General features: G+C 39.3%; 2 protein-coding genes across 9 annotated transcripts in view; one reads left to right on the plus strand and one right to left on the minus strand.

Moving 5' to 3' along the window:
• Positions 1-3,492, plus strand: part of garnl3 (GTPase activating Rap/RanGAP domain like 3) — an 80,109-nt gene extending 76,617 nt beyond the window's left edge. For 7 of the 8 annotated variants that reach the window (XM_081613778.1, XM_081613775.1, XM_081613777.1 and 4 more), the window contains 3 exons: positions 428-640; positions 1,581-1,701; positions 1,792-3,492. In XM_081613778.1, coding sequence (XP_081469904.1) covers positions 428-640; positions 1,581-1,701; positions 1,792-1,960 — 503 coding nt within the window. In that variant the 3' untranslated portion in view covers positions 1,961-3,492. The remainder of the gene's footprint in view (positions 1-427; positions 641-1,580; positions 1,702-1,791) is intronic. The other variant, XM_081613774.1, reaches the window with a different exon arrangement.
• A 3,081-nt stretch (positions 3,493-6,573) lies between these two features.
• Positions 6,574-10,685, minus strand: ptges (prostaglandin E synthase). The gene is made up of 3 exons (XM_008423643.3): positions 10,387-10,685; positions 10,173-10,255; positions 6,574-8,327 (listed from the first exon to the last, which is right to left on the minus strand). Exons 1-3 carry the CDS (start codon positions 10,492-10,494, stop codon positions 8,078-8,080), a joined length of 441 nt encoding a protein of 146 aa, XP_008421865.1. The 5' UTR covers positions 10,495-10,685; the 3' UTR covers positions 6,574-8,077.
• Between the last annotated feature and the right edge of the window lie 4,296 nt (positions 10,686-14,981).

The following is a 14,981-nucleotide window of genomic DNA, read 5'->3' on the forward strand; positions in this document are numbered from 1 at the left end:
TTGTTTTATTCGTCAGTATTGCTGTGGTTATGGTTGATCAGCAATCGGTTTTCCTCGTTTTTCTACTTGTGACAGCTTCAGGGTGTTAAAACTCTTATTCTGCATGCAGACAAAGAAATTGTAACAAAAAAAACAAAACATAAAGTTAAGGCAACATTTTTCAAAGCTGTCTAAATGTATAAGGAGTGCTTTCAGTAGATGCTGCAAAGCCCAACAATGAAGTTCTTCATTTCAGGAGTTTTATGTGTTTTTTTTTATATATATATAATAATAATAATAAACTGTCCACTTTTCTCTTTGTGTGATTTCTCTGGCATTCCTACCTCTGCCCATTTTTTAAAAACTTTCTCTTTAATTGTGTCATTGCATATTCTTTAATTTCCTGTTTCTTCATCGTTTTACTTTTCTTTTTTTTACTCCCTACAAGGTGAAGCGACATTTAAGCACATCTTCAAGATTCCTCTGTGCAACCTGGTGGGCCGCAGCATCGAAAGGCCCCTGAAGTCCCCTCTGGTCAACAAAGTGATGACCGCCCCCGCCGTGATGGTGCCCACTCCTCTTATCTCCGCCACACACTCACTGTCCCTGTCCCGCATGGAGATCAAGGAGATAGCCAGCCGCACGCGGAAGGAGCTGCTGGGTACGCTGAACCAATGATTAAAGAGAATTGCAAAAGATTCACACCCTTGAACTTTTTTTTTTTTTTTACATTTTACCACTAACACCAATTTTAAAGAATTTGATTTGGGGTTTTTTTTCTTCAAGTCTTTCCACGGATTCCTTTCTTTTAGCAGTGATTTTCTTTGTGTTGCTCTTCTATAAAGGCTAAATTTTAGACTGTATGGCTAGTAGTCGTCCTTTCGACAGATTTTAACATTTGATTTATGGATCTCGGAGCTTTTAGCTGCTTCTCTGATTAGCGTCATGTCTTTCCTCCTTCATGAACTGAACACAACTGCATGAAATGCTGGAGGTTTTATTTGGCGTTCTCAGAGTGAAGTGATATAATTGTACCCTACAATTTTCTGATTTTTTTAAAATTAGCTTCACAATTATGAACTACTTTATGTTGATCTAGTCAAATAAAATTTCAGCAAAAAATATCAAAGTCTGTGGTTGTAATGTGCTTGGAGGTACAACGTATGCAAATGATCTAAAACGTTTAAAACATTAGTACTCCATAATGCAAATGAATCACATTAGCTATTTTGCCAGAATTACGCGCATCGAACAGATTTGTACTGCGATCAACAATGCAGTACGATGCTTTTAAATTTTCCTGAATTTGCAAACCTGGAAAATATTAGTTTGAAACAATAAAACATTTTCTTGAGTGTTTGTTTTTTTAAAAACATGCATTTTTTACATTTCAAGCTTACAAAATTAAGCAAGCAATTAATCATGATTCAATTCTAAAGTGCAATTAATCTGATCAATTCACAGCACTAAACGTAGCAACAGTGAGAAAAAGCTCAAGGTGTGTGAAAACTAATGCAAGTTGTCCTGGTGCTCTGCACTGAAACTTCCTGTTTCAGCCTCTCAGAAAGTAACCAACTTTCTGTTACTTTGCATCAATCAAGGCCTGACCGAGGAGCCGAGCGGGAAGTCGGACAGCGGGTCAGTCAAACAGAGGAAGATGAGCAAAAAGAACACTGACGAGGATCCCAAAGCTCGAGCGCTGACGTCAACAAACAGTGACAGGTAAGGATTGCAACACTGGAGGGAGAGACTTGTAATAGCTTCTTTGCTTTCCTTTTTTTCAGTAAAGTTTGTTGACAGTTCTTTGCTCAGCAGGTTAGCCTCAGACTCAGTGGACGCGGAGCTGGACGTCCAGCTGCACTGCTCGTCCGCCTTGGAGGCCGATCCGGAGATGGTGGTGCTGCAGGAGGGCAGTCCGCCTCTCGCCAGCGCGTTTGCCTTCTCCACGTCCTTCGGAGACGATGTCCTGGACCTAAAGTGAAGACAATCCTGTTGTGCACTTCTCTCCTCCCATACCTTTGTGCTGTCACAGTCATTTTGTTCTTTTTTTTTTTGTTTTTGCCTTTTAAATTAGTTTCTTGAAATATATCCCTGCCTTCTAGTATCCTGTGTCTCTCCATCCATCCATCAGGGTATTGGAGGGAGAAACGAAAACATGTCTCAGCTCATGTTTACCGTGCGTCACTGCATCAGGTGTTTTGTGTGGCCCTGCGGCTGATGACCCAAAAAAAAAAAAAGAAAAAAACGCTGTGAGGTTCTGCGAGATGCCCGGGTGTGTTCCAGCATCTACAGTAGCTTTGAGAGACGGGCAAACTGAACGTAGATCCGCAAACATCTGTGCATCTGAACGCGGTTCCCTCTAAAGCCGCCGACTCCGTGTTGTACATTATTTCAGATCCGCTTGCAAATGTTGTATGACACCGCTCCGCTCTGTATGTGTACATCTGTTTATACACCAAACTGCACACAGTGCCAGGCACACCTGTCTGATCTGTTTATACATATTTATAGATATATTATATATAAAAAAAAAAAATCAATTTTGCTCCAGCCTTCAGTGATATTATGTTTTGTTTATTGTTTGTTTGCTTTTTGCTCTCTGCACCGATCCTCACTCACCACTAAACAGGTAGACAGGGCAGGAGGTAAAAAATCTCCCTTAAGTGCCATTTCCCAGCATCCACCACTGATCCACTCACAATAATCACGGCATCGTGGCGTCCGACTGTGGCAGCCGTCGCTGCAGTCCACATCACACGAGTTTGTTTACTGCCGAAGAAATCCCCGACACTAAGGCCAGCGTGGCTGACGAAGTACACAAACGACAGAAATGAGACACATCTGTTGTGTGCTGCATGGTTGATTAAAATTTGAGTAAAGCTTTAGTAGGAAATGAAATAATTCAAGTAGGTTTAAATTATAAGGCAAGACTTTTTTTTTCTTTTTTTTTTTTACTAATTTTAACCATCATATGTTTCTCTCTGTAACATTATCCAGAAGCTTTTCTGGACTTTTCAGAAAAGGGTCCAATATGCACGCTTTCTCTACTTGTTTTCGTTTGCCCTTATAGAGATAATCCACCTAATACGAAACATTAAACAACCCTAAATGAGAGACATTTGCGAAATACCTTCATCCTCACATTTGTCCCTTCTTTCCAACTCTCCACCTCTGCTTCTTGAATTCCGACCTCCCCGAGAGACGGATTCACAGGACCTTGCAAAAGTATTCCTACCCATTAAACTTTTTAAAAGTTAGAATCACAAAATTCTATTTATTTTATTGGGAGTTTTAAGTAGCAGACCAATACAAAATAGCTTATTGTTAGGAAATACAAAGAAAGTTATGCGTAGTGATCGAAATGGTGAGCAAATGAAAATTGGAAATGCGTCCATGTTGGAACGTGTGTCTATCGATTCGGTTCATTTATGTTACACCGGATGACAACAGATGTCTCAAAGCACCTCGACCACACAGATCAAATTCAAATGCATTCAAGTCTGTCCTAGTAATTACAGCAAAGCTTAGTTTAATATCCCATTTAGTAAACTTAGTTTTCTAATGTAACTCAGCTGACTGCATCGAGTCACTGACTCTGCAGTAATTTCGTCTCCAGAACAAGCGTCTGCTTCGAGTCGCTACCAGATGACTCCTAAGGCTCATATTTTTCTCTATAGTGTTTAGGAAAATAGTTTAAACTCAGTCAGCAGTTCTTGTCACGGATTTTCAGTTGCATTTAGGCTTTAACTTTGACTAGACCATTCTAACAAACGAACATATCTTGATCTAAACTGTTGAAGCTTACTCTAGCTGCATATTTAAGGTTATTTTCCTGCTAGACGGTGACGCTCCACTCCAGTCTCTCTTTGCATTTAGCTTCCCATCAACTCAGCTTTCCTGTTCCTGCTAAAGAAAGGCATTTCAACAGTATGATGCTGCCACCACCATATTTTAATATGGTAACGTTGTCTTCAGGGAAATGCGCAGAGATAAGTTTTCCATCTCACCATATCCATTTCCATGACCAGAGCACATTTTCCTATCATTTTCTTTTCACAGTTAAATGCTGCCTTGTGATGGTCTATCAGTAAAACTTGTTGAAAAATGTTCTGAAGTTTGTGGTTGTAATGTGGCAACTTTAGACGGTGTAAGATTTAAGTTGCATTCATTTCACATTAAATTCAACTCAGCCGGCTCTTTTGACACGGGCCGCTTTCCAAGCTACACCTCGGCCGCCCTTTGTATCCAAATGACCATTTACAGCGACATAAGTGCCTGAAAACATCTGCGAAAAGGCCTGACAGCAGCCAAAGACTGTCATTCTTGATCAGACTCGCATTTAATCCATCTGGCGATGCACACTGAAGAAAGACTCGGTGTCCCTGTTATCATGTGGACCTCTTAGATCATTAGTATGGGAACTTTACTGTCCCATATGAAAGGAACTGAGGCAAAACCCAAGATCGAACAGATTGTGTGTATAAACACACAACTTTACGTCTGCGGCATTGTTGCACATCTATTGTTAAAAATACAATTAATCTGCAAATGTGTTTTATCCTATCCACAAAACTTAGTGCTGCAATATGCAAACACCTCATTGCGTCAAGCACCAACAGATAGCTCAAATAAACTTTCTCCAATTTCCTCTTCAACCTCACTTTTTTTTTCTTTCTTTAAAAAAAATAGTAAACAAACTATAATTCATGAGGTTTTATTGAAAGGCAAGATCTTCTAAGCTTCTGCCTATATTTCACCTGTTTTGAAACTGGCATGACCAGGTGAAAACCATCTTTTTCCGTTTTCCTCTGCAGTGGGGTACAGCGTTTCGCCGTGATGGGAGACGAGGCTGTATGCAAACTAATCAACGTCATAAAATCGGTTTGTGTCTGACTCCTTAAAACATGCGCGGCTTGAAAGGCGTGAGGAGCAGCAGAGTAGGACCAAAGTAGAAAGCGTAGAAGAGATTCACACTAGGAGTTGTAAGGCGGGTAAGAGAGTGCGTCTACAGATATATATTTCACAAGAAAACAGCTGTAAGATGTTGCATGAACCCTTATCCTCACTCTCTTTCCCTTCAAGCTTTTCCCCTGTTTCTCTGCCTGCCACAGCACGGATTCCTCCAAAATGGTTACCAAACTTAAAAGGAGGAGGGGGGGGGGAAACTACTACTTCAATTTTTTTTTTAAATCTCTGAATTAAAGGTGACTAAGGGAAACACTGCTTCACTAACTCATATGGGTCCTGTTTTATCTCACTTTGCTCAAGTTACACTTCCCCTCTGCTTTTTCACTGCTTTTTCTATTTTTCTTTTTGTAATAAAATCTATATTTCCTGTTTAGATTGTCGCTGAACTTCTCTGTGATATCAAAACGAAAGAAAATGTACAAAAAAATAATTTACACCAAGTGTCTTAAAATATTGTATCGCCATCGTTTTTAATGCCAAGTACTTGTAAATGTTTGTGCATCAAATGTGGCCTCAAATGAAACTGAACTATATTATTATTATTACTATTATTTAAACAGTTATTTTTAACAAGTGCTGTAGACCACTGCTGTGAAAGTAGTTGATTCTGTTCATTGATATGTAATAAATATTTATGGAATTTCAATCGCGTGACTCACTGGATTTGGTTTTGAGATCAACTTTTATTGCTCCAATATCGTATGACAGATATGTACACAAACTCTCCAAAAACATTTTTTTTTCTTATAACAGTTTGGTGATAATTAACTTTTTCTGATTTAGGTCAGTAAAGATTATCAAAATTATTTTTCTTCCCCAAATGCAAACCTAATAAGAGGGAAATATATATATATATATATATATATATATATATATATATATATATATATATATATATATATATATATATATTATATATATATATATATTTTTTTTTTTTTTTTTTTTTTTTTTTTTTTAAATTACAGAAGCATAATTTCTCACATAATTTTGTGAGAGGTAAAAATGAATTTTAAGTGGTTTTCTTTCTTTTTTTTTTTTTTTACAAAATAAGACACTGCTACATTTAAAGGTAAACCTATTATTATCTAAAAGAGAAGTATAACTGAAATTCATTAGTTTTCATTCATTACTAGAGTTTTGATGTTGATCAAATTGTCCAAATTCAAACTTTTAATTAGTAATCAGAAGCTTCCTTATTATCTACAAACATAAATGTAGGGAAAATAATAATAATATTCTAAAATCACAAGAGAAGTGCAGCAAAATGCTCGTCATAAAGTCTAACAACTTTTTCTTTCGTGCTTCAGGCTTGCCGATAAGAAGTGAAGAGCCGTATTTATTTCTCCATCGGACAAATCTGTAGATTCACAACATGACCACAAGGTGGTGCTAAATATTCACGAAAGTCCACGTTAATAAAGCAATCAAACAAATATTTCTACCCGTTTTGTTGCTTGTCGTGTTTCCTTACTGAAATTAGCCTTTTTTCTCTCTCTCTCTCTCCCTTCAACAACAGGATATCTAGTCAATAACAACCTCCGTTTTTGTTGGCGGAAGAGCTACAAATGAACACCGAGGCGCTGTCAACCTGTTCTACACAAAAAGAATACACACAAAAAGGGGTAAATAAATGTCCTGTATTGTGTGCATTAGTTGAATTTACCCGTATACAGAAAAGAAGAGGTTGAAAAGGTAAAGACACACCCTTGCTCTTTGCAGGTGAGCTTTATGTGTCCTCCAGATTATATGTATTATGAGAGCTCTGTCTTTCAGAGCAGGAATTTTCCAGTCCTCCCACAGACTAGGTCGGTTGTATCGTATCTTTTGTGTGGTAAAAAAAAAAAAAAAAGAACAAAAAACGTAAAGGGGAAAAAATCAGTGACCACAATGGATTTTAGCTTTATGTTAACATTAAATAATCTCAACCACTTGTAAAATAACCAGAAGTAGGATTACTGGAATATGATGTACAGAAGTGGGAAAACTGTGGCTTCAGGTTATACAGCACTGAGACAAAGTCTGTCGACAGAGGGGGAAAGAGAAAAAAAAAACTTCTGAAACTCCACACACCCCATATGTTTTCAAAGTCAGGATGGATGACTTGGCATTTAAGCGTAAATACATCTGTGATGCTTCCCCACTTCTTTCCCAACACCCCTCTTGTAATGAAAGTGAGCTCAGCCGGGTCCAGAGTTTTACGTAACAGGCGCAGGAATGCTGGAGGTTTGCCTTGGACTTCTGGATCATCTCACTCGCACATGAAAAAAAAATAAAATGGGGCCCCATCCCGTTCCAAACCAGTCTCTGCAGAGCCAGGCTAAAACAACAACCAACCTGATCATTGAAATTACAACACAATGGCTGTTCTCCCTCCCAGGGCAGGAACTGTTTTATTACCTAAAAATATATATCCTGATGAGCCTGCATAGCTAAAGAAAGAGTAATAAATTAGTTACAAAACCTTAAGGATAACCTCAGGATATATTTTCACAGATTTGTTTTTTTTCTATGTTCTTGCAGGCTGTTGAGACACGTTCATGTTTCAGTCCTTTTAAGAGAAATAGGTTTGACTTGATATTTCGACACCCCGTCAGTCAGGTTCCGTTTCATACAATATTCAAACAAGGCTTTTCGTGACAGTCAGAACACCTACGCAGGAAACAGTCTAAGCCACCATAAGTGTACAAAACCACACCAATGGTGGTCTGTGTTTAGTGTAAACACGGGAGAGGTTAGGGATCAACGTACAGCTGGAAAAAAAATATCCCAAAGTGGCTTTGAGTCACTAGATTTCAAGAAATTTCTGTTAAAACAAAAAAAAAAAAAATCTGCATCAAACTTCATTTGCATTTTAGATACATCAGTAGAGTCTATGGCGTCAAACATTGTACTTCAAAATCTGTTGAGACATTGTCACATTTTTTAAAGCATAACAATAAAAATACTGACAGGATCTTACTTTAAAATAAAACTTTTTTAAAAACGCTCAGGCGTAATCCAACAGCTTATATTGCACTCCCACTGTCTTTCTATAGGAACCCGTAGTTAACCCTCTCTGATATAGGTCATGAATGGGCGTCCAAAGATTGGTCTTTTGACTTCTCTTCACTCCTAACGTCTTTGAAAACTAGGCGAAGGATGCCACTGACATCAGGATCTGAACAGCCATGGAAACACAGGGCACCTGTGCGGCGGTGTAGGCCAGAGAACGGGTGGGTGCTCGCAGGGCCAACAGGTAGGCAAGGCTGTGCAACACGCGGGCGAGAAAAAACACGAGGAAGTGAAGGCGAGCCACAGTTAGCGAAGGTCCGGTGAGGGAGTAGACGGCCCCCAGGAAGAGGAAAGGGAGGATGTTCTCCAAGTCGTTCAGGTGAGCCCTGAAGAGGAGATGAAAAGATTCAGATTGAGAACTGCTGTCACTTTCCTGTTTGTACTGTTCCCTCCTGCTGGGAACTTCTTAGAAAGCAGCCAGTTACATTAGCAAGCAACAATGAATATTTTCTACTTTTATATTCTCAGTCTATTTGCATGTTAGAAGTGAATTGATTTGCGATGCCTTCCATTCTTTCCACACCCTCCTCCAGATAGAAAACCCCTAACGAACACCTAGGGTGTCACTGAAACTGAGACAAGCACAAAGGTTCCCAACAATGGATTCCTGGGAGAAACCGCAAACCAATCCTAGAGTAACTGGTTTTGAACACAAAAGGCTTTAATTGATAAGCAGGCATCTTTTTTCTTCTTCTTTTTTTCGTTTGACTTGAGTCCATAGAAGCTGTATAGCTATAGTACAGCTACAGTACAGCTACTGTACTGTAGCTGTACTATAGCTGTACAGCTATAGTAGATTCTTTAGTCTAAAGATTCTTTAGACTTTTATGTGAGGGTTTGGCAAAAAAACACAGGAAAAGTATAAAAATATGTTTACTTTTCATGTGTCCCAATTTTTTAATCAGTTAACCAAATGCCAGACCAAGTTGCACCCAGTAATGATCGACCCAAGCAGTCTCTTCAGAGCCCTCAGCAAATCTGAACAAACTTAATTTGAACTTCAAATATGAACATATTCTCCGTGATGGTGAGTAATTCAATAGTTTTTTTTTTTAAAAAAGGGTTGATACATCTTTATTCAGCTAAAACTTGTCCTTTGAAATGAGTCAATTTTGATCCCAGGCCTGCTTAGTACCCATTGAGCCTGAGCAACCCCCCCACATCTGGGGCCCATATAGACACTTTGATTTGGATAACACAATCAGCAGCTTCCACATTTTAAAAATGAAATCACACAGTGGGAAGCACAACAACAAAAGAAGCTCAAACTACATGAGACAAAAATCTGAACGCGCTAATTGCTGAGTTCCATGAATGTAGGACTTCAGCTGGCATCTGCTGGCTGAAGTCCACTGGTTTCCTTCTGGTTTTATTTTGTGATTTAGTGACTCAGCTATGATGTAGAAATGTGGAAATATGATCACTCATTTAGTAAAAGTGGCATTTCCTAGTCAAGCTGTGACTCAGGCTTGGATTTCATTTGTAAAGAATCGGCATTCTTCCCTGTTGCTTGTTTGGGTAAGGATGAGTGTTTTGTAATTTCCCTGAATAAATCGACGTCCGGTTCGTCGTGCAGCATCAGCAGACACATTAGTGCGTAGGTCTTTAAAAAAGGGCTAACTGGGATCAGGCCATCGGAGCACTTTCCTGTTTCCCTTCCTCTACTTTTGTTGTAATCTTCTAAAAACATTTTTCTTAGGAAATCTGTCATTCCATCAGCATGAAGCTTTGCAAAAACATGCTTTGAAACCTCTTGAACAAGATAGCTTTCAGCTTGATTTCAACATAGTTTAGTGAGTTGTTTTTGCTTTTAATCAGCAGCAAAAAACAAAAAAAGAAAAAACAACCCACATCTGTTTTCCCCTTTTTGTCCCCCTCCCTTCCTATGAGATATCTTTTCTCCAACATGTTATAACAAACAGCTCAGAGTGGGAATGCTTGCACTACAACGTGGAGAAGTACACATCTCAATTTGGATGGGAAAATTCCACCAGAAACAAACGGGAATCACCACACAGACACACAACCCCCTGGGTCCAGTTCTTGTGAACTTTGGCCATACATGCACGCAAATGCATCCACACAGCTTTACCATTTACACCGTTTAGGGTACAAATACGCTTTTCCTAGTTTGCTTTGGAGTGCAAAACATTTCCTTTCTGCGCTCTTACCTTCGGCATCTTTCCACGTAGGGATCCTCTCTGTGAAACTGCAGCCCTCCGTGTCTCAGCGCGTCCTCTGGGTTGGCGAAAGCCTTTTATTTATTTATTTTTTATTTATTTTTTTTCCGAGAAAAATGCAGAGAAAGTGAGAGAGAAAGTCAAACTGATTCGAAACTAAACTTTATTTTATTTTTTTTTTTAAAAACCCTCTTGATTTTCTTACCTTTTTCCGTAGCCTCACTTGTCCCGTTATGATCGCGATAGTGTACATTTTGATCACCAGGAGGACGGCGTAGAAGACAAAACAGGAGAAAACCTCGTTTCTTATCATGACTGTTGCTGGATTACTGTCAGCGGATGAAAAAATAAAAAAATAAAAGTCAAGCGCCAGTCCCGTTGTGCTGCTGCTGAAAGTGAGAGTTGGCCCAAAGGCAGGACCTCTTTTTACAGGCGGCTCTGCCTCCACCCACAGAGAAAGATGACTGGATGATACAAACGGAAATGTTTTATTTATGACACAACATGATGAGCCCGCAGGCAGAGTTCAGGCTTCTTTTTTTTTTCGGAATAAGAATATCAGATAATTTTATCGTCACTTTAAAACTTTGTAAAAAAATAAAAATAAAAAAATTTACTTTTGATTAATTCATTACATTTCTAAGATTTAAAACAAAAATAAATCAAGTCTCATAAGTATTTGCCTCTTTGCGGATTTATTCTGACTTTGCTTTCTGGTCACTGGAAAAAAAAAAGGTTTTTAGGTTATCTAGCAAGATACGGAAAAATAAGGTTTACAATGATTATATTTATTAACTGAGAAACATATAAAACATGACTACTCCAGTTGTGGAGAAAACCTTTAATTAACCGTGACTAAGCAAATCAAAAACCACACGAACATGTAGAGTAAAAGATAAAAAATATTTAAAAACCACTCAAGCTGAACCTGTCTGACCACACGAAGTAGGCCTAAAAAGAAAGAAGTTTTTACAATGCACAAATTATTCTCCTTAATGAATTATCCAGGATACCCCCCACCCCCCATTACTGACATCGCCTGCTGTTAAGGTTGTTCTCCACAAACTGGTTAAACCAGATCTACTAAAATATCTATATAAGCATCTCGGCACTTCCAGGATACAGTACAAGAAAAGTGGAATTAATATTTACTGCTTTAGGAGAGACCTGTCCAAGGTGACCCTGCCTCTCGCCCGGAACGTTTGCTGGAGAGGCACCAGCAACCCTCCTGACCCCACTGAGGGACAAGGGTGTAAAGAAAATGGATGGATGGATGGATGGATGGATGGATGCTTTAGGAGAAACAATCACAGGCCAGATCTCATCTTTTAGATGAGATCTGGGTACCCTGAATTGCCATGATGGCCACAGGATCAAAAGGTCAAAGAAATGCCAATCTTCAAACCAAACCAACCAATTTTCTGCAAAATTGTCAAAAATAGCCACAAAGTGATTTTTTGATAGCCTATCAAAAACACAGCTGAACTTGGGAGAGACAAGAATAAAAAAAACTTCATAAATAACTTAGGAATTTGTTGTTTTTTGTTCATTTTCAAAGGTTTCTCTGAAATCAGTATGTTGAGAATGTGTCTCCCTTAACAGCTAGCCAAAACACAAGAGACTTTATCCATTTAATCATTTTAAAATTACACACAGTGAATAAATATGTGTGGGGGAGTGTGATCGTTACAAATTCTGACACACGGCCCAAGAGCAGGAGTCAACACGTCTTCATTTCTGCACACGGTGAAGATCATACTCCGAAAAATGATTTCACCCGCGAGACTGCTGGCAAAATATGGGCTACAAGGTTGGTTGCAAAAGAGAGAACATTTTCCACTGAAGTTGTGATTCAGGAGCAGGGGGCTTCCGGTGGCCAAACCTGCCGCTTTCTGCATCCTGACATCATTTGTGTGGAGTATACTCAGTGTTGTGTAAATAGTCTTGCATGTACATGACACATATTTATGCATACTGAAGTTTTATTTCTGATAGTTCAGCTGCACTTTTTTAATAAAGCAACACCTGCTGTAGCTACCCCAACACTGAAAACTACACACAACTCTGTCTTCAACACTTGTCAGCTAAAATGGTTGAAACATGGAAACAGGGGTGAAAGTAAGGGGGTACGGCAGGGTACTGCGTACCCCTAAAAGATTTAGCGGCGGTACGCATGGTAGCTGCAAGAGAGGGGAGCGGCTGTCTGCTGTAAAAAAAAAAAATCAATGTGTTCACTGCATGTGCAACCGTGAGTGCACCCACTAATCAGCTGTGACTGATTAGTTTTTCAAGAACAATCTAAAACACGACTTAATCAGTTAATAAATAGCTTTTTTTCCCCCATTTCATGTTGTTTCTGAACTCTTTGTGCTTTACTAGAGCAAGGTTGAAATACGTCGATCACAGGAGTTTTTGAGTCGATCTCGGCTTTAGGTGACAAACTGAATGCCGCCGGGACGCTGAGAGCAGCACGTCCTCCTCTGGCTCCTTATCAAAACGTTCATAACTTTTCATAACTTTATTAAAGAACAACAACAAAAAAGTCAGCAAAACCTTTTCAAATTAATGACCCAACAAAAATAATCTCAGTAATTATTGTTTCAACAAGGTGTTGTGCAATTCTGTGCGTTTCGGTTCCATTACCAAAATAACTAGCAGAGCAGGAGTTTAAAATTAACTAATCAACCACCGCTGTGTTCATGAGAGGCTTATAAATGATCGCAAAATAAATATCAAGCCTGAAAATTGCTGAGCTCGCCTGGAGGAGAGAGCGGTTGACATGGCAACAGGTGTGCTTAAACAACAAAGAGAGAACAAAAATGTGTGAGTTGATCACCTGTTCAGTTATTTTACCTTTGTTTACCTTTGCTGTGGCGCATCACAGCCGGTGTAGTTTCTGAACGTTCATCCATCCATTTTCTCCCGCTTATCCGGGGTCGGGTCGCGGGGGCAGCAGCCTAAGAAGGGAGGCCCAGACTTCCCTCTCCCCAGCAGCCTAAGAAGGGAGGCCCAGACTTCCCTCTCCCCAGCAGCCTAAGAAGGGAGGCCCAGACTTCCCTCTCCCCAGCCACTTCTTCCAGCTCCTCTGGGGGGATCCCAAGGTGTTTCCAGGCCAGCCGAGAGACATAGGTCCCTCCAGCGTGTCCTGGGTCTTCCCCGAGGCCTCCACCCGGTGGAACGTGCCCGAAACACCTCACCAGGGAGGCGTCCAGGAGGCATCCTGACCAGATGCTCGAGCCACCTCAACTGGCTCCTCTCGACATGGAGGAGCAGCAGCTCTACTCTTTTCCCTTTCTGAACAATCAATAAACGACAAAATTGGACTAATTACCTCGTTCTTTGTGAATATACGTCATTTACAACAAACATTAAACACGGTAAATATGTTTCATTAAGTATTTAACAAACAAATGGCTTCTACCGCTATAATTATGTGAAATTAAATTGTCTAATTTAAAAATAATAGTTTTATTGCTGTCTGGCATCTCGCTTTGAGTTCAGAGTCTGAGAGGCTTTTCTTCTATCAAACATTTTTATTTGCCTCTTATTTAGTGGAAATATTTATATTGATGAGATTTTCTCCAAAATGATAACCTTTTTCAACCTTTATAGCTCTACTGTTGAAAATGAGAAGCTAACATTCACAAATGACATTGATAATATATATATATATATATATATATATATATATATATATATATATATATATATATATATATATATATATATATATATATATTGCAGAGTTTGTGAAAAAGTCTTTTTTTTTTCTTTTGGTCATGACGTCAAAATGTTTCCTGTATGGAAAAACTATTCACACACAAGGTGTGCTTGTGACCTTCGCTCAGTCAATGCGGTGCCTGGTGATGTGTAAGAAAGCCCACATCACCACGTTCCCACCAGTGTTGGCCTGGTGTCTTTGGCTTGATGTGCAGAGCTGTTCTTCCTCCAAACACGATCTGTGCAGCGGCGTCACAGCGTGATCAGGTTTCGCCTCATTTCACCAGAAAACAGGATATTCTCCCAGTATTTTCCCCGTCACTTTCAAATACTCTTCTTCAGCACAATTAAAACAACCTTCGACATTTTTTGTTTGTTTCCCGCTCTTTCACAGTGGAGTGTTCTGCAGTGAGTGTGAATGGGATCATATAAAAAGATTTTGCTGCAGCAAAAATATAACTGTAGCTCTAAATCGTCCAGTGAATGAAGTCCTAATCCACAAATGGACGGCACTTTTTTTTTCACCAAACACCAGCAATAAAATCCTCATAAGATTCCTGACAGAAGAGTCAAAAGAATAATTCAAGATGCTTTCCAAGAGCCAAGGAATACTCACAGACCTGGAAACAGAAAGTACTGGGAGTTTTTACTAAAGACATCTTTGGTTCTTTAAAGTATAACTTTGTGCAATGCTTGGTGAGCAAGAAAGCATTTTATCAGCCATCAGTTAATGTTACTCCTTTCCAAAAAAAAAAAATCTAAATCCAACAAAACTGTTTTGCTTTATCTTCATAAGACAACTTGGGGAAAAAATGCCTCAAAGCTGAAACAAAGCTCGAATGTCACCATTATAGATTTCATATTAAAAATGAAATATCAAGTGTCTATTCTGAAATTTGCCATATCTATTCTAACTGTCTTCAGAATAGGTCAAAAGGTTTTTATCCATCCATCCATTTTCTTCCGCTTATCCGGGGTCGGGTCGAGGGGGCAGCAGCTTCAGAAGGGAGGTCCAGACTTCCCTCTCCCCAGCCACTTCTTCCAGCTCCTCCGGAGGAATCCCAAGGCGTTCCCAGGCCA

The sequence above is a fragment of the Poecilia reticulata genome, chromosome 12 (assembly GCF_904066995.2).
Source record: "Poecilia reticulata chromosome 12, P_reticulata-male-v2, whole genome shotgun sequence".
Classification (NCBI taxonomy): Eukaryota; Metazoa; Chordata; class Actinopteri; order Cyprinodontiformes; family Poeciliidae; genus Poecilia; species Poecilia reticulata.